Source organism: Botryllus schlosseri, chromosome 1, assembly GCF_051294905.1.
Source record: "Botryllus schlosseri isolate E-star chromosome 1, Bs_hap1, whole genome shotgun sequence".
Lineage (NCBI taxonomy): Eukaryota > Metazoa > Chordata > Ascidiacea > Stolidobranchia > Styelidae > Botryllus > Botryllus schlosseri.
Window position 1 is genome coordinate 23,759,137 of NC_137236.1, and position 25,017 is coordinate 23,784,153.

The 25,017-nt window shown below is 39.8% G+C and overlaps 2 protein-coding genes across 3 annotated transcripts; both read left to right on the top strand.

Moving 5' to 3' along the window:
- Positions 1-703: 703 nt before the first annotated feature.
- Positions 704-24,684, top strand: LOC145441287 (protein NLRC5-like). Its single transcript, XM_080319113.1, has 6 exons — positions 704-856; positions 1,860-1,931; positions 3,860-5,004; positions 11,308-11,470; positions 12,236-12,555; positions 24,502-24,684. The coding sequence occupies exons 2-6, from the start codon at positions 1,916-1,918 to the stop codon at positions 24,682-24,684; spliced, it is 1,827 nt and encodes a 608-aa protein (XP_080175239.1). The 5' UTR covers positions 704-856; positions 1,860-1,915.
- LOC145434015 (uncharacterized) lies at positions 16,829-23,457 on the top strand. 2 transcript variants are annotated; one of them, XM_080311293.1, is made up of 9 exons: positions 16,829-18,990; positions 19,045-19,140; positions 19,649-19,928; positions 20,184-20,292; positions 20,994-21,191; positions 21,262-21,468; positions 21,526-21,655; positions 21,728-21,798; positions 22,817-23,457. In XM_080311293.1, the coding sequence occupies exons 1-9, from the start codon at positions 18,753-18,755 to the stop codon at positions 23,075-23,077; spliced, it is 1,590 nt and encodes a 529-aa protein (XP_080167419.1). In that variant the 5' UTR covers positions 16,829-18,752; the 3' UTR covers positions 23,078-23,457. The 2 variants fall into 2 exon arrangements, with proteins under 2 accessions (XP_080167419.1, XP_080167427.1); XM_080311301.1 differs by having other exon boundaries at positions 18,881-18,998; positions 19,057-19,140.
- Positions 24,685-25,017: the final 333 nt, after the last annotated feature.

Consider the following 25,017-nt stretch of genomic DNA (forward strand, 5'->3'; position numbering starts at 1 on the left):
GTTATTTTCTTTGGTACATCTTTGGGACTCGCCGAATTCGTCAATACTTCCACCACATTCTCCCCCCTCTGTGAATGCTCGAGTCAATATATTCAGTAAGTCTAGCGAATTTTAATTGCTAGTCTATCCAACAGCATAATGACCAGTGTCAAAGACCGTGACCCGAACACGTAAAACCTGACATATCGACAAATCCAATTTAGCGCTATTCGATTTTGTGCCCCTTTACGTCACAATTGGTAAAGATAACATTGCCAGTTGAAATCTTACTCGTAATATTCCTCTCATGTCCAATCCACCGTCATGTAAAAGTGGAAATTATCAAATAATCAACAGTTTATCGAAACTGATGATCCACAACTATTTCAATCTCAAATCATCTATAATGGTTTCAATTTCTATAGCAGATAATGATATCAACGCATTTACCAGACATAACATTTCAAGTGAGTAGTCCTACTCAGTATTACCTAAATTCAACATAAATAATGGCAAGGCCTATCGTTTGCAGTCACTTTCATTCATAAATTGATGTTCGTTATTGTGAACTCTTCATTCATAGTAATAAATGTCATCTTTGAATACTATTTTATATTTCAAGATTGGAAGATTTGCTATGGATGGTGGAGTTATATTGTTTAATTTATTATAGAATCAATTTTTTTCCGACTTAGCAAATTTCTAAATTCACGTAATCCTCGGCACAGAAGGGAACACCAATTGAAATCCTCTGACTCAACGTTTACTATCATATTAGGACATGCAATATTGGCTGAGGGTGATCACTTCATTCAAGATTTTCAAAATGCTACCGTGAACGTTGTTGCGGGAGACCAGTACACGACGGTGATTAATGGTAAGCAGATATGGTCAGTAACGACTTACCACTAATTTTACCGGTAAATCGAGTAGGTTTCACCTCATTGCACGACTTAGAATAGGTTCTTTATCATTTTCAAGTCAAAGTGCTTACTTTCTTACTCTATATCTGCTTTTTACACTTTTTAATGAGATTTTGCGTCACTTTCATTAGTAAAATTGTCTCCACAAATGGGGGACGAAGCAGCCCCTGTATTACGGTGATTGAATATATTTTCGAAAATAGCGCCTATTCGTAGAGTCTTTTGAGATTGTACGTTGGTCGGAAAGATGCATATGTAATTCCGAAAGTAGCCACCTCCGAATAAATGCTAAGCGTACGTGATGTCAAGTCCAAATCAACTTTTGCAAGCTACTGAATCGCGTCAGACCGTTCATCATATCCGTCGACTAGAAGCATTCTAGTCACAATTTCACGTAATGCAAGGGTGCGTCTACTTCTACTTAGTAGCAGCGTTGCTAGAGTGATAATCACTGATGATTGTCTGTACTATGGTGTAATTGTTACGGTAATTGAATAAGGATACAGAAAATTTACGCGACACCACTTCTCAAACGAGGCTACGCGAGACAATTTCCGGGGGATCGCGAACAACTACATTTTTCTAGAACTGCGACGAGGTTCTACAACAGCGATTTTAACGTTTATGTAACAAGCGAGAAGACAGAATAAGCTCGTCAAAAGCAGCGATTAATAGGGATAAACCACGATGCTTTTACGCTGCCTGTATCGTTGCTTTCCTCATCTACATTATCTGTATGAAATTCCTGTTTCTGTACTGTCACGGTGATAGTTCCAAAACAGTTTATATTAATCCCATCTCTCGGGTAGAAACTATTGCTGAATTTAGCAAAGTTCGTTCACTGAGATCCAAGCGATGTTGCGCCTTCTTTAGGTTTTCTACTTTGCGGTTCGCCATTTTCAATCCCACTTGAGACTGGAACTGTATTACATGTATACATCGACATATTTATTACAGAGACACATGTGGCCCATCCATATGGCATTTTTGAAAATAAATTGGATCAAGATCAGATGCGTCTAGGAGCGGGTAAGTTACTACAAGACTTCTGATTAATTGATTCCATGATAGCTTGATTAAGAAAAATATGCTGCTTGCAGTAAACGACGCAATTCCCAGTACATTGGCAATACAAGCAATGGGATACAGCAAGTCTTAACGAAGTACTTTTACTTGAAGTATATGCTACCAACGTCCCCTACTTCGAAAGGGGGCTATATTTTGAACTACTAACTACTTCTGCTTCCATTCACCAGTTTTCCGTGTAAACCTAGACCCAGGATACTTACTTTCATACTTCGTATGGAGTAGATATATACGACAATACCTTTAGTTCTATTCTGGAGTAGCAACGATGACTGTCTTGACCACCTTTGGTACAGTTCAGAAGTGTGACCCTTCCGTGACTTCCTACTCACTTCAGGTTGTGGAAGGATCGCTATTGGCATCGTGACTATTTGTTAGGGATGGTGTGAACCTCTGAAAGGTTCAGGTTCGCGTGAACGCGAACCTTTTTGAAAGGTTCTGTGCGAACGCGAACGTGAACCTCATGACGTCACGTGACGTCATATTGCTAATTTCAACCCTATATATTATTGAAGTGATAGCCTGTATTAATGTACTGTACACGATACCTAGCAATGCCTTAATGCTGAAGTACATATTGACGTTTTAAACGTCGCCAAATGCAGTCAAATGATATAATAATCCCATAAAGTCAATATATTCCATCGCTTTGCCAACAATTTCGACGAGGACTTGCCAGGGAAAATAAGCTCTACGCCTTAACGGTGTAGGCCAGACCGGACAATGTATTATGCGTCTGAGTATTGCTACACGGATATTGGGCAGAGTGTAAAACGGGTTTCTATTGTTTGCACCGATACTAGCCTATTAACAAGTTATAGAGCAGTAGCCAACTCCCCAATCGCACGGATTTGATTTTTATAATACAGTATACATATGAAGTCAAGATTGACCCCGTATACGCCAGCTAGATAGAAAACGATATCAACCTAATTCATTGGTGTAATAAGCATCATTCGCTGACTCCATGTAGTGTATTTCGCTCTTGATGTTGTGTGAGTGCGGGTCAAGCTCATAGCAGAGAGTCACTAAATATTCACAAACAGAAAGCTGGATATTTCGAGCAAACTTTTGTAACAAATCAAGTAACATTTTTGAGATTGTAAAGGTGCATGCTCGTTTAGTGTTGATTGTTTATGCTGCCAGCGCCATGCATAGAGTGGCCGGCAGTTAAAATGCAATAAACTTGAACCAAAGATGTAATAATGAAGTGAAAATTGCAATATATGAAAAAGGTTCACAGTGCAGAACCTATCAAGGTTCGTTTGTGAACACGAACCTCAAAATTTCCGAGGTTCACACACAGAACGCGAACGTGAACCTCACGTTCACACCATCCCTACTATTTGTTACAAAAGTGCATGGCAGCTCGAATTATCCTTTAACCCCGATCTACCTCTGTCACATCGACCGTGCCAACTGAGTCAATCAGTGACCTACTCCCCCTGTCATCAAGTAAATGCTCTATAATAACTCGACATCAAGTACCAAAAAGCCAATGTTCGACTCAGAACCGAATCAGTTAAATCCTTCATTTCGTCTACTCACGAAGTTCTCGTCTAATCTAATATCTTGACTAAGAGACTCTTCGAGCTACGAAACTTCAATATTTAAATGAGCAATATATATTTCAACTATAATCAAAATCAGTCAATACTGGATCGATGGAATACCTGTCCCTTCGCATGTTTTCTACTTCTGGTACGATGTCGTTCTGATGTTGATGCTATACCTCGCTAGGCACCTATCAACATCGGCATTTTCTTGTCAATCAATGCCTTGTACAAAGTTGAGGGTTGTGTTTTGAACATAGCAAGTAAATAAAATAGATGGAATCTGCGTGAACATCCCAATATTGATTATTTTTTTAGAAATATCATTTCTTGCTAAGACTAAGCTACATCTGCGAAACGAAGTTGGAGAAATCGAAATGCCCGCTCGTCCAACAACAATGATGATTGATATGCAAACGACCAACGACGCCAATTTCCGGGAAGCAGGTCATAATGCTAGCAGAACTGTATTTGGTCGTGACGTTGCACCAATCTCTCATGTCCAATTTCACGATCTCGTGAAGGGTAAAGCTCCCAGACATGTTATGATCCTCGGAGAAGCGGGGGCTGGAAAATCAACCATTTCAGGAATGTATTGTTTGTCTACAGCAGATGGCAAAGTCAATACACTTAGGAATGTGAAACTTGTTCATTATGTTCAGGCAGCCCGCCTTCATAACTTAGGTATCTCGAATGCTTTTGATATCATATTCACCGAGCAAATGGCTCACAATTCAATGACTGAATTGAGTGTGACCGAGAGAGAGGCTGGAGCAAGCTGGGTAGATGATCATTCGGAAAAACTATTACTGGTGATTGATGGATTAGATCAGTGCTTAAATACCTTTGCTCCACATAATCCTCCCCGGACCACTCAACAAAACGATTCGAAAGTCAATGAAATCATTTCTAGAGTAAAGAGCGGAATCACATGGCGGGGTGCACGCATACTGACTACGTCGCGGTGGAATATTTACTGGAACTTAACTGCCGATCAGAAACCTGACAAAGTAATCGGCCTGAGAGGATTTGACGATGAAAATCTCAGGTTGGCCGCATCTGGACAGTCTCATGACGGTGATAAGATGATAGATCAACTCCTAAATACTAATACCTTCCTAAAATTATCAAATTTGTGTCGAAATCCCATGTTTCTCAAGTACACTACGAGAATCTTTCAAACGAATTGTGAAAATTTACCAGATAGTATTTCTGGTCTGATGTCAGCATTTTTCCGCAATTTCTTCCGCTTGTCGTCTGCAAAATATGATGAAATCACGAGACTCGCTTATAATGGAATGTTGGACAATGTATTCGTTTTCTCGCGCCGTTACTTGGACAACCTGGAAATAAATCCAAACGATCTGAAAGACTTCCTGTCTGCGGCAGCAAATCCAGAAAAAGATCAAGATACCGCTAACACTTTTGACGATGTGTTTGCTTTCGCTCATCAAACAATGCAGGTTGGCGACTTTTATGCATTTGTTTCAATCACCTGATCTAATTTAATAATTTCAATTCATTCTGACAGATCCAGACTATTTAGAGTTAGCAACCAATAGGCCCTTGCTCGAAATTCGAACATCGTTGTGTATAATTCCAATTTCCAATCATTTTATTAGACCGATGACATGAGAACCATTTGGAAACACTGGGACCCATCATTTCTGATGCATGTGAATATGATTCCATCAATATTTTTTCAGTCTATAAACAGATTGGTTAACGACTGCTGAATATTTTATATAATACAATCTCTAAATTTTAAATAACGCCAACCCAAACATGGACCCATTCATGTTGTGTTCCTCATAGGGCTGTGGAGTCGGAGTCGCAGTTTGGCTAATTTTCGCTTGATGGAGTCGGAGTCGGAGTCGTGAAAACTGTAGTGGCTGGAGTCGAAGTCGGAGTCTTGGGAAAATACTGACTGGAGTCGGAGTCGGAGTTTGTGAAAATGACACTGACTTCGACTCCGACTCCTACTTCTTTATCATGAAAACAATTGCTTTCAAAGGTATCTTTAAATTTATAATATTAACTATATTAGGATTTTTCAGTACCATCAATCCCTGTTGTTTGTAACGATATAGATCAGGGGCGGCCAAACCGTGCCCCGCAGTCAAAATGTGGTCCGCGAGAAGGTTTTGTGTGGCCTGCGAGGTAATTCTCGAAATTAGATATAACATCAGGTAAAATTGCAAGGCCAACCAGAATTTGATTAGCCTGACCGCGAAATTTTATTATGACTAAAAACATCTTTTTTGATGCATTGGCGTACCTAGTGCCCAGCCACATCCATAGCAGATATTCGCATATAACCATAAAGTAGAATATTCCGTAGCAGATTTATTTGAATTGAAATTTTTCTTAGCACTTTGCATGATTTTTTGTCTTATTTCTTGCATTTGGTATTGGAACCGCTCTTGGAAATTATAAATACGCGTAATTTACAGAATTAAGTCCAACTGTATTCGCAATTAGGAGATAACGTGTCGTCCAACATGCGACTTCGCTTGTGCGCTCGCAGCGAGATCGTATGCGATGAAACATTTTCACAAGATGACAGAGGCATGTTCACCGAAACCGTCAATATTCCCATGTCTAAAACGGCAAATAATCCTGTCATTGCGAAACGAGCCAATTGCTATACAGAGGCGACCTTAAATATCTGCAAGTAATATATTTACTGATCAAATTCATTCATTATCTTTATACAATTGAATAGTATATTCATATTGAAATGAACCCGAATATTTTCGGCTGACACTCGTCAGGGGTAATCGTCAGCAACTAGCAGAGAAATGGAAAGAACATTGTATATCAACAATCGTATCACAAAATATGACGTCACCAGCATGAGATTTCGTGAATGAGAGAGCGTTCAATGTACTATTTTTAGGTGGTACACAAACTCCTTTTGTTGACAGAGTTTTAGTTAGTGTATTTTGATAAAAGTCGACTCCAAGGCACACAAATGGAATTGTGAACGGCCTCGCCCAACGATTCGAAATCGGTCGTCTCGATAATTATTCGCACAAATCGGATTGTCTAACAGATGTTTGCCGATGGCAGAATTAATGGCCTTTGATCGATCAGCATCAATCTTAAGGGAATGAGTTAAGGGTGAGCTTTTCACTGAGCGTGAAGCACGTGTTCTGATGAATATGGGGACATGTTGGTTTATGCGTTCCTGCAGACGTTTTGACGTTCTTCCTACGTAGCCACAATCACAGTGGCACTTATATTCGTACACTACATTACTTTGTTGAAGTGCAGGGAGAGCGTCTTTGCGTGTTGAAGGGAGCAGTTTTGTTGTTGTAAAAATCACATTGGTTTTGACTGTGTCGTAACACTTACTGACCGCATAAATCAATTGTTTTTCAAAGCGGGTGGAAATGGGGCCAATTCAAAGTAGATGGATATAAACATATTTTACTGCTCGTTCGGTGGGCTCTGTTGGTTTTTCTGCGTTGAATTGCGTTAATTTCCGCTCTATGCCGCGGCTGATGACGTGTTCATGGTAACCGTTATCCAGTAAGATTTGTCGGATGTTGTCAAGTTCGAAACTCAGTTTTTTACCCGAACATATCATCAACGCTCTATGCACGAGGGTGCCTATGAGGTTATTTTTTGCGTCGAGGAGTAAATGAATTCCAGCGAAGGTATTGGCCTGTGAATGTCGGTTTCCTGAAGACAGACGTTTCAAATTTGTTGGTATTGCGCTTGTCAACTAAAACATCCAGAAATGATAATGAATTATTGCGTTCTTTTTCAATTGTGAATTGCAAGGCCGGGTGAAGCGAGTTTAAGCGAATGAGAAATTGATCACACTCCGACTCATTCCTGAAAATGACAAAAGCATCATCTACATATCGGCGGTACAATAGTGGTTTGACAGACTCACGCTGGGAGAGAAGCTCGCCCTCATAATATCCTACGAAATGTTGGCCAAAATAGGTCCCAGGGGACTACCCATCGCCACGCCGTCTGTTTGGCGAAACATGACCTCGTTAAAGCTAAGCTCCACGGAACAGGCTGCCGCCTGTAAAAGTTCAACAAAGACGTTTCGTGGGATTGATGGTGGTGGTGGTAACTTACCACAGTAAAGCGCGTTGGCACAAATATCAATAGTCTCATGCAGCGGAACGTTTGTAAAAAGACTAGAGATATTAAATGAGCTCAGAAACAAGTCTGGATTCGGCAAATCCAGGTTTCGTATTTCACCAGCGAACGTGAACGAATCGCGAACACCTTCCATGCCGCACAATTCCCGAACGGGTTCCAAAATGTCAATAAGCCATTTTGCCAGCTGATGTTGAGGAGACCCGATCATGGAAAGTTTGCTGACCTCACTGGGACATTGTCTTTGTGAGTTTTTGGTAGTCCGTACATGCGTGGTCTTTGCGATCCCGTTGGTCTGATGGCGCTGTATGTTTCTGCCGTTAGGACATCGTTTTTCTTCAAGGTCAGCAAACTTTTCATGATTGGGTATGCTCAACATCAGCTAGCAAAATGGCTTATTGACATTTTGGAACCCGTTCGGGAATTGTACAGCAATAAATGAGTTCGCGATTCGTTCACGTTCGCTGGTGAAATACGAAACCTGTATTTGCCGAATCCAGGCGTGTTTCTGAGCTCATTTGATATCTCCAGTCTTTTCACGAACGTTCCGCTGCATGAGACTCTTGATATTTGTGCCAACGCGCTTTACGGTGGTAAGTTACCACCACCATCAATCCCGCGAAACGTATTTGTTGAACTTTTACAAGCGGCAACCTGTTGCGTGGAGTTTAGCTTTAACGAGGTCGTGTTTTGCCAAATAGACGGCGTGGCGATGGGTAGTCCCCTGGTACCTATTTTGGCCAACATTTTCGTAGGATATTATGAGGGCGAGCTTCTCTCCCAGCGTGAGTCTGTCAAACCACTATTGCATCGCCGATATGCAGATGATACTTTTGTCATTTTCAGGAATGAGTCGGAGTGTGATCAATTTGTCATTCGCCTAAACTCGCTTCACCTGGCCTTGCAATTCACAATTGAAAAAGAACGCACTAACTCATTATTATTTCTGGCCGTTTTAGTTGAAAAGCGCAATCCCAACAAATTTGAAACGTCTGTCTTCAGGAAACCGACATTCATAGGCACCCTCGTGCATAGAGCGTTGATGATATGTTCGGGTAACAAACTGAGTTTAGAACTTGACAACATCCGAAAAATATAACTGGATAACGGTTACTCTGAACACGTCATCAGCCGCGGCATAGAGCGGAAATTAACGCAGTTCAACGCAGAAAAACCAACAGAGCCCACGGAACGAACTGTAAAAGATGTTTATATCCATGTACCTTGGATTGGCCCCATTTCCACCCGCTTTGAAAAACAATTGATTTCTGCGGTCAGTAAGTGTTACGACACAGTCAAAACCAATGTGATTTTTACGACAACAAAACTGCTCCCTTCAACACGCAAAGACGCTCTCCCTGCACTTCAACAAAGTAATGTAGTGTACGAATATAAGTGTCACTGTGGTTGTGGCTACGTAGGAAGAACGTCAAAACGTCTGCAGGAACGCATAAACCAACATGTCCCCAGATTCATCAGAACACGTGCTTCACGCTCAGTGAAAAGCTCACCCTTAACTCATCCGCTTAAGATTGATGCTGATCGATCAAAGGCCATTAATTCTGTCATCGGCAAACATCTGTTAGACAATCCGATTTGTGCGAATAATTATCGAGACGACCGATTTCGAATCGTTGGGCGAGGCCGTTTACAATTCCATTTGTGTGCCTTTGAGTCGACTTTTATCAAAATGCACCAACCAAAACTCTGTCAACAAAAGAAGTTCGCGTACTACCTAAAAATAGTACATTGAACGCTCTCTCATTCACGAAATCTCATACTGGTGACGTCATATTTTGTGATACGATTGTTGATATACAATGTTCTTTCCATTTCTCTACTAGTTGCTGACGATTACCCCTGACGAGTGTCAGCCGAAAATATTCGGGTTCATTTCAATGTGAATATACTATTCAATTGTATATTGAAGTTCTGTACCTCCAAAAAGTTCTTCATTATCTTTAGAACAATTTCGTGCTTAGTGCGACCAAGGCATGACTGCGCACTGTACAGTTACATACGGAGTTTTCATGACATATTTGTTATCAATTTTAAAGCGTAGTCATATCAGTCTTGTTTTCAATGTTACCTAATATCGGACGAATAAAAAAAGGTTATTAACATTCAAGTTGACCGCGCAATGGTTCGTAAATCTTATGTGGCCTTTTGGCAGAAGAGGTTGGCCACGTCTGACGGATAGAATTGGAGATTATTTGCAAATTACAATTCAGTTGCATAGAGGAAGAAAGAAGAAATCTTTCACAAATTAATGCAATTTTTAGAATTATACCATGATATTGTGACGGAGAAAATATAACGTCTGGTTGTAACATTGATATAAATATAGCCAAACGCCCCTTCCCACTTGGCAAAATTATAAATATTTGTAGTGTAGGTTAACTGCTTGGGTCGAACAAATGATTGAGAAGGACTGCAAGTCCTAGTCCTTGAATACTTGACTAAGAGCACGTAGACTAGACATATGCTATCTAACTACTTCCTAAATTTCGTCTATGACAAATGTTTATTAGTAGTGAAAGTGTGTCAGTACAGTGCGTAATGAGAAAATTAATAAGATGCATCTCTGTATTATAGTTGCTGACTCATACACAAGAGCAACAATTCGATTATGCAGTATTGGATATATGTCGTTTTTTAATGATTTATATATAAAAGGTTATTAGAGAGTCCATGTTATAAAAAACTGATAACATATGAAAAAGGAAGAATATTTGTAAAGGCAATATTTCATGCATGGTGAATAATTCGATATGTGCCACAATGAAACAATTTTGCATACCATCATTAATCATATGTTTGCATATGTTTAATGGTTATATGATAGTAATTTAACCGTCAATGTGGCATATAGCCTAACTTTCGAAGTAAATTGGTAATACTGTTGGAGTCAAGGTTGGAGTCAGAGTCGGAAGGTTTAAAGAATCTAGAGTCGGAGTCGGAGCCGGAGTCGAAGACGGTACGTTGAAAGACTCAGGAGTCGGAGTCGGTCCATTCAAAATGTGTGGAGTCGGAGTCGGAGTTGGAGTCGGTGGTAAAATTTACCGACTCCACAGCCCTGGTTCCTCAGAGATATCTTTTAATCATATACCTAAGCAAGATTAGCCGATACAATACCAGTTGCAACTGCGTTTATTCAAGGGAAAACCTTAATCCATTTTCCACACGCAATAAATTAACGAAGGTTGGAACCTACGAAAAGAATCAGTTATCAAAAGTAGTTAGTGACTAAGTTAAAATAATTCCACAATTCAACAAACATATTTGAGATTTGATTAAAAAACAATCTTGCAAAATTAAATTTTTAACACAAATTATTCCAAAAGATCTCGTTGATGGTAGCCAAAGTTCACTCTAAAGTTTTAAAACAAAGAATATCATGCATTAAAAGAATACGATAAAAATTATTATTACCTTAAACTGGAATGCGAACGGATGTTGTCGGAAATTGAGCATTATAACATTTATTTATGTCAATAAAGGTGAAGATTTGAAAACTAATCATGCTTGCTGATAACGTGTACTTGAAGTAATTTAATTGTTACGTTTCCATTGTGTAATATAATAGATATAAAATTCCCACTACACCTCTTATTTTGTGAAGTTAGACTGAATGCGTATTTAAGGAATTTTGCTGCGCATTGCATATCCCGAGTCTTGGCCGTCCGGAAATGAAGAAATTTCTTACAAATCATCTAAACCAAAGCGGAATGGAGTTGACCAGACAACTACTGTACGGATTGATTCTCAATGATAAAGTGACAAATCCAATGAGGAAATACCTGGCAGGTATGTTTATATGTCACTTGAATAAGAGTGAACTATTTGCCTGCTTTTACGTTTACTTTATCGTGTTTATTGTGACATCAGAGACGATAGGATGCATCACTCACCCGCCATGTTTCCACCGATGACATACGATTCAATGAAGTTTGTTTGAGAGCATACGACATAAACTATTAAGAGAATTGACATGACATGCCAACCCATTTTTAGCTTGCTTTTTTCCACTATCTTCTTTTACTTTTCATTCAATGTGCATGTCTCCTCTTTACATCGCCTGTAGGCCAAGGTGGTTGTCTGATTCTTAAGACTACTTAAAGTCGTGTCGGCACCTTCCTATTCTACTGAATCTCAAACATCGGTGTAAGCGAAAATATTTCGAGTTGCAGATCGAAAATGAAAGGACCGGTGTCATCGGAAATCCAAAACCCCCCGGGTTGCAACTACGAATGTGACTAAACAATCATCAAAATAATTTCGTATTAATAAATTACCCTCTATATACAGTCGAAATCGAGTATTAGCCTTAGTATATAGATTGTTAATAGATTATATTGAAGCCATAAAAACAGATCATAGAACGGCGTACGATATATCGTCGTGTTATAGTCTCTGCGAATATATTTGTTAATGGGTAAAATATTATATCGCAGCAACAAACCTGTTAAGCTATTATTTTATGTAAAAATCGAACAGCGCTACGCTGGGCAATGTATTTCATCGTGTACATCCATCAATATTATTACTAATATGACGTTGGGTGGCTCACAGGTCCAAAATCATCAATCCAGGCGTGTCGCATGATGATGCTCGAACAACTACTTGGCATGGTAGAGGATGGCGCTATACGGGAAATCCAGACTGTTCGTCTCCTTAGCGAGTGCGGAGACGATATCGTTCGAAAAATACACCGACACGTACAACGAGTCACAATTACTACTAGAGACCTGCTGAACAGTGACCAAATTTTATTGGCATCATTGATGAAAAGACTTTCACCCCTTGTAACTGTGTTCGTTTGGCAAATCACTCTGGATCCAACTATGATATCGTATGTTAAAGACTGTCTCGGGGTTGTTGATTTATTCGAGGTAACTCAATAGGCCTTTTGCAGGACTTCGATCACGTGACTAGATACGCATAGCAACCACAAATTGGTTAGCAAGCTACTTTCTCGCGCACCTGCTTCAGTGCTAAATATCGCATAGTGTACTGTTGATTTCTGGTTGTAAACGCTTCGGAAATTTGTTGTAGAAGTCATCAGAGATTCACCTATGCTAGATGTCAATACTGTACAAAGCATTTAGAATGATATCGTCAGAATTACGCAGAAATCCATCGGTAACGTAGTCGTATTACGGCACTCAACTCTGATCATATACTTAAATTTATGCTTTTGAAGTAAAGCGATTGGTTTATATTCTGGTAAGAGTATTTGTTAGTTCAAGCAGTACCATTTGTCTGTTGTGGAGCCTGATTTTGGATGGAAGATATGACTGAAGCAGCCGGTACCCGCAAGGATCAGGATATACTGTCTGCTGGTTTGGGTGCTGGCGTGCTGCTATAAAACAAATGTCGCTGAGCACATCGGAAGTATCTTTTGGGAGAACCTGTCATCAAGACTAAGCAAAGCAGTGCACTTTATTGTTGCCTTATACAATGCCGATTTTATTAGCACTACTTCGCAACTGTGATTAAAGTGGATGTGGCAAATCACACGCGATTTTGATAAATAGTTGATGTCACATATGTGCGCTATTTAGCGAACTAAGGGAAGTAACTATCAAATAACCCTTAGAGCAGCTCAAACGCAGTGACAAGATCGGTCATCATATACCCAGAGGTGGTCAACGTGGTCATTGTTGGGAACCGAGCAGAAGTAATGCCTTAATTTATACTCCAGTACAAGTAGCACTAATTACTTCCAGGACATGTCCAAAGTACTTCAAGTGGAAGTAGAAATGAATTTCTGAAAAGCGGTCAAGAAATTCGTTACATGAAGTAGATTTGGTTGAGGGTCACTTAGTTTTAGAAATTGATGCCATGTGACAACTGTAAACATTGCATGCTGCATCTTGATCAACGCAAACGGGTGATGACACCACAAATAGGTGCAATTTTCAAACATTAATTTAGTTACCGTGTTACTGGGGCTATTTTGCCCAGTTATTATGACAACCTCACGCTTCAAGGGGATGCAATCATGCGCCAAACCTACTTTATAGTTGACAAAATCCCAAACCTGACAAAAAAGTACTACCTAAAAAGTGTCAAGTAGAGGTGGAAGTAGCCTAAACTCATAATGACGCGAGTACTCAGGTAAAATAGTACTTCGTTGCTGACCCGCTCTGTGTATCGGTTCAACCAACTCAGAAACATCCTCTAAAGACGACTAACATTGTTTCTTTTGCATTGACTCCGTAATATTCTGAACTTATGATATTCTTTGATTCATTGAATTTACAAATAAACTTGCAAAGTGCAATTTATTAATTTTTGTGCATTCGATAACCAGAGCATAAGAAATAGTTGAAGAAAAATGCATGTTAACCTTATCAAGTTCAATAACTGCCGAGACTCTTATGCCTATGTATTTTCCTCTACCTCCATAGCCACTTGTCTAGACATATTCATAGCATCCACGGAAGAGCGCTTGTCTTGCTGTACACAAATGAAATATCATTTTCAAAGCAGACATCAACATCGGGAAAGAAGTTCAGGACAGTTAGTCAGTGGTCAGATCATCTGCTGACATTTTCTGTTGGCATGAAACCACGCTGCCTTCTACCGCATGACCGAATTTTATGTGGTGATAATAATTGGCTCCAGGCTGAATTCTTGACGAGGGCATCATCAATTTCTTAGTTGCCTATGTTCGGCTCTCTTGGGATAATCCATCAGATCATTAATTCGTATACATGTGGTATAGCCATGTCTTGAAACTCAAGATATTTGCACTGTGCCATAGAGTGAAGTAATCCAATCCAGGCAATCAATCAAGTAATCCAGGCCTCGGGACAGTTTGTTGCACCCACAATAGGAGCTGATGATCATTTTTCTTCGGGTAGTGGCATGTGGCAGCATGACAGAATGATCAATAACTTGTAATATAGGTGTAGAGGTCTAAATATTTTGAATTGTTTAACTGGGAAGCCATACAATAGCATAGAATGTTTAATATATATATGCACTGTAAAAATAATTCTTGTAAAATAGCTTGTAACGAGCTAATAAATGCTTGATACAAGCTCGATGGAGCTTGTAAATGCCAAATGCAAGCATATAACAAGCTGTCATAGGTCGGTGCTTGTAATTGTGCTTGTAAATCGTTTATATTTTCTGCAAGAAGAATGAACAAAAATAGCAGTCTGTGCTCACTCAAGATTCGTCACAGACACGATAACACACCCCAGACACCATAACACACCACAGACATGCCCAGACATGATGTCCTAGTGTCAACACAGTTCGCACACGCCCCCCGACATGCCCCAGACATGTCCCAGACATGATGTGCGATCGAAAACGCAGTTCGAACTTACTCCAGACATTCCTCAGACATGATTTCTTACTGTCAACGCATTTCGAACACACCCCAGACATGTCCCAGACATGATGTTCGAGTGTCAACATCAGTTCGAACACACCCCTAACATGATGTTCGATAGACAACGCAGTCCGAACCTATCTCCAGACATGCCTCAGACATGATGTCCGAGTGTCAATACAGGCCCAACACACCCCAGACATGCCCCAGACATGACCCAGACAAGATGATCAAATGTGAAAACGCAGTCCAAACACATCCCAAACATGATGTTCGATAGACAACGCCGTCAGAACCTGTTTCAGACATGCATCAGTCATGATGTCCGAGTGTCAACGAAGCTCGAACACTCCCCCCCCCCCTCCCGTCGACATGCGCTGACATGTCCCAGACATGATGTTCGAGTGTCCACCGCGCTACAAATACCCCCTGACATGATGGGTGATTAACAACGTGGTCCGAACCTATCTCCAGACAAGCCTCAGACATGATATCCGAGTGTCAATACAGGCCGAACACACCCCAGACATGCCCTAAATGTGTCCCAGACATGATGCTCGAGTGTCATAACGCAGTCCGAACACATCCCTACCATGATGTCCGATAGACAACGCAGTCCGAACTTACTCCAGTCACGCCTCAGATATGATGTCCGAGTGTTAACGCAGTTCGAACACACCCCTGACAAGCCCCTAAGATATGTGAATTGAAACGTTGTTCCAAAACACCCAGACATCATATCCGACAATAGGAAAATGCACAAGACACAAAATACAATGCGATTCCAATGTTACTATTTTTCATTATCTTCCTTTTGGTCATTATATTTCAATATAAACACCCTGTTTGCTAATTGCTAATAAACCAATGATGATGTTTGCACAAAATAAATCCGCCGGTTTTGGTTGAGCGGTTTATCAAAAAGGCGCGAGATCAACACGAGGAAGGATTTGGATTTCGATTTCAAATAATCGCAATTAATAATTTTTATCGCATTCAAGAACAATGGGTATCGATATTAGATTAATTTTACGATCAATATATGTAGAAATGAACTTGAAATGTCACATAACTTTACACTTCAACGTGTTATTCGGATCAGATGCCTACCTTTTATTGATTTGGACTTGGATTTTAATCTCGAATTCGTAACAGGATTTGGATTTTACAATATTAATCGGTCATCTCGGCGCGAACGCGAATGGCGAAACCAGACAGTTTTGTGGTGAAGCAGGTTTCTTACGTTTTGGTTTCTTCGTTTATTGCAACTTAGGATGAGTCTGTGGCTGTGTCCTACCGAATGCTGCGATGGGGTGGAGTCGTTTCCCAATAGAAGATCCTTATTATCTCACATGAGGCGGTTCCACCGAAACGATAGTAACTTCTTGTGCAAAATTGACTGCTGCAACCGAGAACTTGGTACGTACAAGAGTTACGAGGTACATGTTTATCAAATGCACAAAGAAGTACTAGAGAAGTCAAGAAAAACGACAGACAGCAATAGTCAACTTGAAGTGCCTGCTGATGAGAATGCAGGAAATGATGATGGACAATTGATGAATGAACGTCAGAGCGAGAGCGGTACTGATACGTCTTCGAAAGAAGTAGCAAAAAGAATCAAAAGTTTTGAAGACAGTTTCTTTTTATTTACGTTGCGATGCCGGGAAGAATTCACTTTACCAAAGTCAACATTTCGGGATATAATGCTGAACGTTGTGGATGTACTAGATAAATATAAAATTGAGATATTTTCGCAAATTTCTGCATCTAGTACGAACTCCATTCCGCATGGCGCCATTAATAGCTCTCATTTGCTTTTGCCAGACGTAGTCGATATGATGAATGTTACCCAGAGTGACTGGCGCTATTCCAAAATGTTAGATCGATACGGCTTGATCAGACCCATTACGCACCATTTTCAGGATGAATGTGAATGTCAGTATATCCCAATACTACAAACCTTGCAAGCATACATTTCTCACAGAGATGTCATTCAAAGCATAGAAAAGAAAATGCTGATGCGTAAGGGTCCTGATGAATTCCTGTATGATTATACTGATGGAAATATTTTTCTTAATAATGCATTTTTTCGTGGCCAAAGGGAATTGTTGAGGATTCATTTATATCTAGACGACCTGGAGTTGTGCAATCCTTTGGGGTCTGCTCGTGGGAGTCATAAACTATGTGTTTTCTATTTTCAACTGGGGAATATTGAGAATAGGTTTTTGTCAAATATGCGTAGCATTCACCCTCTGGTAATAGTAAAATCTTCTGTTGTCAAAAAAATCGGTTACCATGCACTGTTGGAACCATTACTCACTGACTTAAAGACATTAGAAACTTCTGGTATCGAAGTAACTTTATGGAATGGTTCCAAGAGACACTTTCGGGGTGGCTTGGCAACCGTAAGTGCGGACAACCTCGCAAGTCATGAGTTAGGGGGTTTTCGCCAATGCTTCAGCTCTGGTTACATATGTCGGTTTTGCACCTGTCAATATTCGGAGTTTCGTGAAATATCTAATGATCATATGTTTAGCTTGCGAACATCAGCGAATCATAAAGCACATGTTCGAGAAGCACTGGCAACAAATGACGAAATATTTGGCGTGAAAAAAGATTGTGTTTTTGAAAGATTGCTCTCATTTGACACTGTAAATGCGTTTCCGCCCGATGCAATGCACGACGTCTATGAGGGCGTCTTAAAGGTGACTTCAGACTACATCCTCCTCAATTTGATCTACCAAATTGTGCCAAAGCAGCGCTTTGTAGAACGTGTAATGTCATTTCGATATGGAAGGCATGAGATTCGTAACAAGCCCAACTTTACTGGAAAAATGAACAGGCTGAGCGCGTCGCAAACTTGGTGCTTTTTCCGTCATCTTCCATTTTTTGTGGGTCCTGACATCCCTGAAGGGAATATGATCTGGGCCTGGTATTTGCTCCTATCAGAAATATGTGATATTATATTTGCTGAAGTTACAAAGAGGGAAAATGCTCATGAACTGGTGTATCTTGTTACCGAATTCTTCGAGACTGTCAAAGAGACGGCACCGAATATTTTAAAACCTAAATTCCATTTCCTTTTACACTACGGAATAATGATTTTAAGGTACGGCAATTTGAGGAATCTCTGGTGCATGAAATTTGAGAGCTACCATCAACGATTGAAGAAAATCGCCAAGGCGAATTCAAATTTTAAAAATATTTCCCTGTCAGTCGCATATAGGCTACAATATCGGAAGTGTTATGAATTTTGTTCGTCTGATATTCTGCGTGACGATGTCCCAAGTGTTGATTCACGGTTATTGCGCTGGGATTCGATTCCAAGAGAGTACAGCGAACTAATTCGAGTTCAACATGACGTAGACAGCCAAACTGTGGCAAGTGTCAACGTATTTCATGACGAGTCACACAAATATCAGGTTCAAGATATTTATGTGGTTGATAAAACTGCTGATGAACTAACACTTTGTAGAATTGAGTATATATTGTTTGTCAATGCCGAGTGCTTCTTTTGTACGAAATTGATAAAGTCTATTCAGTTTATCAAACACTTTCATAGTTACTCTGTTAAAGAAGATGGCTTCCGTGTTTTTCGTCCTACAGACTTGATGTCTCATGAACCGCAGCAGATATATGTAATCAATGACATTAACTTGATAAGGTTACGTCGCGGCGTATATAACTGATCAATATTTGTGATTTGATGTATTTCAGGTTATTGAAATAGTCTTTCTTGCTATGGCTAACTGTCAAGAACAATTGAAGTTGAAGGTGACCTATGGTGACCGCTCAAAAGTGTTTAGAGTAAACTCTGTATTAGAAGTGAAAACTGCTGTATTACATAAATTTCCTGAAGTTTCTGCTGACAATGCCAACATTGAGTACCATGACGAAGATTTTGGCTGGGCTGAATTTGATTCTGATGTGGAACTACGCAGTGGCGATATTTTGAAATTGAGTGAAAAAAAATCATCAGGTAATTTAGTACCATAATATACATGTTTCGTTACTTGATATTTTTGTGTTACAGAGCCTTCGAAAGTGACAGATTTGCTTGGTGCTGGTGTTCGTAATTCAAATTGCACCAGTAATGTGGATGTATCATTGACTGAAGAGCAGACGAATAGTAAGTTTTATGCCACCTACTGCAGGACCGGCCAACCCGTGGCCCGCGAGCTACTTGTGAATAGTGTGGATAGTGGCCCGCGCAACGGTTCGTCGCTTGCATGTGGCCTTTCGGCCGAAAAGGTTAGCCACGCTTGACCTACTGTTTGACGGTGTATAGCAGTGTTTCCAAATACATTCTTACACAATGTGTAGGCGTAAGTGACATTCACTATTACAAATTCAAATTACAAACCACGCCATAGTATAATCAAGAATATGAACACTGACAGCTAAGTATAGCTTTCTAGTTCCGGCGTTAAAATGTAGTCGTGTTGCGCAACGTTATCTTACAGCCGAATACTTTGAGAATGGAGAAGTCAATCAATATTTAGATTTTTCGGGATCAGTGTGACAGTAACATTCGATTAATATCAATTATTTATCTCCCCCTCCCAGTCGCCTTGTTTGTAGCTAGCGCTTCCTTTGGGAACCAGAATTTTGTCTCATAAGTGATATTTCAATTGCAGGAGATATGTGCAGTGGTCTGCGAAATTCAGAACAAGGCATTGATGCTTCATCATTCATGAATGATCTGGAGCCCTCTACATCTATAACTGATACGCCATTGATGGATGCTGAAGGATGTACTAAAAAGCCTCAAAGATGGTCTGACCACAAGTATGAGGTGTGCCTTCCTGCTTATCTGCACAACGATGTGGAAAAACTGAAGTCAAAAAGCGACTTGAGGCCAAGATTAAGAAAAGCAATTGTGGACCATCTGTTCCACGATCTAACGAAACACTTTGGGTATGTATTGGCTGTTAAAGTGATCTATATTCTAGTGCAGCGTTTTTCAACGTGTGGGGTGGGTCACAAAGGGTATAATTTCGGGCCCTGCACACAATCTGGTCGGTTCTATTACTTCCTTATTCACAGACATTTGTGACAACCATAGTCCTCTGTACTCACGATATACTGAATGAAAATACTGGAGATGACCCGATACCAATTTTGGTGCATTCAGCTTCTTGACTATGTAACTTTTGTCCACTTTTCATTCAGACTTGACGTGCCACCGTATACAAGAACTCTGGCATGTACAGCTCTAGTGCAAAAATATGAAGTTCTGGGATCAAGCTTGGCAGATGAAGATCAGTATCTTCCTGTATGGGTGAGTTTTGAAGCTTGAAGTATGGTAGTGCTACACCAGGGATGGGCAAACTACGGCCATGCCCCTGATCTAAGGTAGATACTTAATATCACAGCGGGATTGCTGCAACGAGATTGACATAATTTGGATCACCAGTGGGATTTCAGATTGGCCACTTCATTTTAATTATTTCAGTGATGTGCTTATAAAAAACAATTCGGGCGTGTATTAGGTAGATTCGTTGTGTGTATGCGTAGAATCTACATTCTACACATAGTAGAAGCGTGTTTGAAGCTAACATGGTTATGATGCTGTCAGCATCGTGTGTCCTGGAACGGAACCAAAAGTGGAATTAGTAAATCTATGAACAGATCACTGCTCACAGATTTAAATTTCAATCCTGTTCTCAGAATCGGGCCTACCGACTTTCATCTCTATAGTTTTGACAAATTGGTTATTGAGGTCGACCAGGCTATGAAATCTCGCCACTGTTTCTGACGCGTGTACGATATCATCGAAGCAATGTTTGGATTGTTTTAAATAAGCACATATATCATCTCCATGTCCTCACTATATAATCAAATATCAATATTGCGTTTTGGTTTATAATCCCAATTTTATATAGTGCGGCCCGCGAATGAATTCAGATGTTGAATGCGGCCCGCGAGCTCAAAAGTTTGCCCACCCCTGTGCTACACCCTCTAAAATCCGTAACATTTTAGCACGCTTGGAAAAAGAAACTCGATAACAAAATTTTTAACGAACGTCGGAAAGTAGAAAATCCAGACGATCCGGTTCTCATCGCAAATAGAATAAAGTATGGAAGACGTGGTCCACGGAGACGGCTCCATACTGAAGAATCCGACACGAGCAGCCCTCGATGCAAGAAACCCCGAAGTTCTGGTCTGCCTGCTAATGAAGTAGGAAATTACTATTCTCGTGACTTGTCTGTCGGGAACCGCTGATTCATATATTAATTAAAAATTTCAGGTCGGAGAATCTTCGAACAATGAGGAAAGCTTCGCCGAACAGAAGTCAATCATATTATCGGAATCAAGTTCATCTAACCCAGCCAAGGCAAAGCTTATGAAAGCAATGAAAGCCACTTTCAAAAGGCGTCGGTTAGATATAGAAGACGGGAACATGCCAACTGCTGACATTCTTGTGGAGTATCCCCTTCTCAGAAATTCATATTGGGTAAGAAGCAATATCATTGGTTTGATTTCTGTTTAACGGTCACTGATAATGTTTCAGCTATTGGAAGAAATGAAGCTGATTAACAATGGTCTAGATATTCTGGACAAGATCAAAGAAAATAAATTCTCCAAGCATGCAAGAAGAATCAAGTGGGATCGCTTGTCAGCCGACATTGTAGATGTGATAGGTACAATGCTTTGAATATACAAATTATTAGACAACTCAAAATATGAATTTGTGTTTTTTTAATATTCTGCAGAACTCAATTGGATGCTCGGTATACCTTCAATGTTCAACGAATCCTATGACAAATTCTTGGTTATAAACAAGGTTTGTACCAAGTACATGTCGACATTGCATTGCTATAAAATAGACTTTACTGCGCTGATAATAGGCTCACAGCTAGATGTGTCAGTATAAGTCGGTGGCGGCTAACCTGTGGCTTGCGAGATGGTTGTGTATGGCCCTCGAGGTAATTCTCGAAACATCGGGTAAAATAGCAAGGCATGCCAAAATTTGATTGGTCTGACCGCGAAATTTGATGATGACTAGAAATTAGTTCCGACGCATTGGCGTATTTAGGGGCCAGCCACATTTATCGCAGATTTTCGTATATGACCATTAAGTAGAATATCTCGCAGCAGATTTATTCGACTTGATATTTTTCTTGGCACTTCGCATGATTTATTGTCACTCGATTTTTTGCATTTAGTATTGGAGCCCTTCTGAAAATTACAAATACGCATCACTTACAGAATTGAGTCCAACTATATATTCGCAATTGGAGATAACGCTGTGTCGTCCAACATGCAACTTCGCTTGTGTGCTCGCAGCGAGATCGTCGACGATGAAACTTTGCACACTAGGACGTAGGGATGTTCACCGAAACCTTCGATATTGCTATATCTAAACGCCGAATAATCATGTCCTTGCAAAATGAACCCAGTGGTATACAAAGGCAACCCTCAATATTTGCAAGTAACATATTTATTTATCGAATTCATTCGTTGTTTTTGAAAATATTTCCCACCTAGCGCGATCACGACATGAATGCCCACAGAGTTCTCATGACATAATGTAAAATGTAAGTCTTATTTTTAATGTTACCTAATTCGGTTGGCTCCTATCGGACGACTTAAGAAAGGTCATTAACATTCAAGTGGCCCACTCAATGGTTCCTAAATCTCTTGTGTCCCTTTGGTTAAAAAGGTACCCCTAGTATAAGTGCTTTCATAGTCATAATTTTGACCTAATACATCAGCCATTGTTACTCTGATAGCATTATTGGCTATATAAGTTCATACTCTCTTTGCCTTTCAGTATACAGTTGTGTGCCCTCTTTTTTCAGGATAATCCAGAATCACCGCACCCAGTCATACATCTTGACACTCGACAAACCAAGTGGACGGTGCACTTCGACGGGCTAGTGATAAATGACGTAGTAGATTTCACACATGCTTTAGCTCTCATCCTGTCAATACATTGGGTATTCAATATCCAGTTCGCACGTGGTGTATATAAGACTCTACATTTCTTGTCCATCTGCATTGCAAAAATTAAAGGGCTGCCTATGCCGTCTGCGGTCGCTTCAATGTGTGAAACAAATTGATTTGCAGTTTTTAAATTCATTTGATCATTGATATACAATGGTAAGTGTAAATAGTTTTGCTTTTTTGGGAGTGCTGAAGTAGATTTGGCCTCAAGTGATTATATTTTCAGCATATTTCATTACTTGACAATTCTGACGTTGTGAAGTATAGTAAATATAGGTTTGTACTGGACCTAATGATACTTTAGGAACTACATGAGTGCTTGTCAAGCCATTTAAGCTGCACTCCTGTGGAGCAGGCTAAGTCAAGCAAATATTTTTTGCACGATTTCTTTTTATACATGCTGCTGTTTGATTTTCATACTGTGCTTGAGCCTGCTGTATTTCCTGCTGATCTGCTGCTGTTAATCGGCTGTAAATAAACGAGCCTTTTCGCTATAGTTTTGTGAACAATCATGGCCGCCGAATGCATTGGGTCTTTCTGCCAGTACAGGTGCAAGATTTGGGCATAATTAGAGAGAGAAAAAGAGAGTTACAAGATATAGCTTGTACTGAGTTTACTAGATTTAGCTTGTAGAGCTTGTAACGAATTACAAGAAAAATACTGTTAACTAGTAATCGATTACAAGAAAAATACAGTAAACTAGTAATCGAATATAGCATATTTTTTCCTGTAAATTTACAAGAATAATTTTTACAGTGTGGTATGTAGCACATTGCATGAATTCATAACACATCAACGTACTGGCACTGGCAGTCATTGTCTCTAGGCTTAAAAATAGCAGTATCCTATATATATTGCAATCGATATCAATCATGAAAATGCTGCAATGATTACCAACTACCACTACAATACAACTATAGTATAGTATACTATCCACACCTAACTTAATGCTGCAATAAATATATCACGCAGTCAATGTCCTGCAATGTCGAATTTTGTGTCATAAAATCATAGTTGACTACCAAATAACGGCTACAATGTCGATCATTTTGACGCAAGGAGTTTACATAGTTCATGAGTCAGAGACATCCAACATATTTGAATCCTTGCTCATTTCCATGACACTTACGTTTTATATAAAACGTTTACGGCCCGAAAACGACAATATACTGTATCCGAAATACGGCTACGTTAACGACGGATTTCTGCGTAATTTTGACGATATCATTCTATGTGCTTTCTACAGGATTGACATCTAGCATACGTAAATCTCTGATGACTTCTACAACAAATTTCCGAAACGTTTACAACCAGAAATCAACAGTACACTATGCGATATTTAGCACTGAAGCGGGTGCGCGAGAAAGTAGCTTGCTAACCAATTTGTGGTTGCTATGCGTATCTAGTCACGTGATCGAAGTCCTGCAAAAAGCCCATTAGGCCTATTGACCAATTTATTCGAAGTTAGCGAATTTCAATTGATATCTCATTCTATCGCGTTTTCTTTTCGTTGTATTTATTCATCGATTTCCTCTAAAAGGCTGGTTATGAGGTCATGGATTCCGTGAAGGAAATTCATTTTGCTGATGCAATGACAATCATCAACCAGTCGAAATTATTCTACGTCCGCCTTCGGTGTAATGATGATGTCAAACATTTATTTCTCTCGGATTGGATACAAAGACCACAGGTATCACATTTTACAATATTCGACGTCATATAGGTCAGAGAGTCTTCACCACATGACTATTTAAAAGATGCTAATAATCTGCTAAATGTATATAATGAAGATTTTGAGCGAATGACATTGTTTCCAGTAATGGTTTTGAAAGCACTCGTAACAATGCGGAGGTTCAACATAGTAAGAGTGAAATTGTGCATTTTTACGCGGTGGAAATATTGGCAGCTGTAAATGCGCTATTTGTTGGACTGATGATAGAATCTTTGGGAATTGAACTATATATTATCTGATTTCAGCTTCAACTGGATTCTATTGGCTTGTTAAATATAAGTCGTATTGATACGTTGACAAAATTGTTCGAATTTATTTCGATAC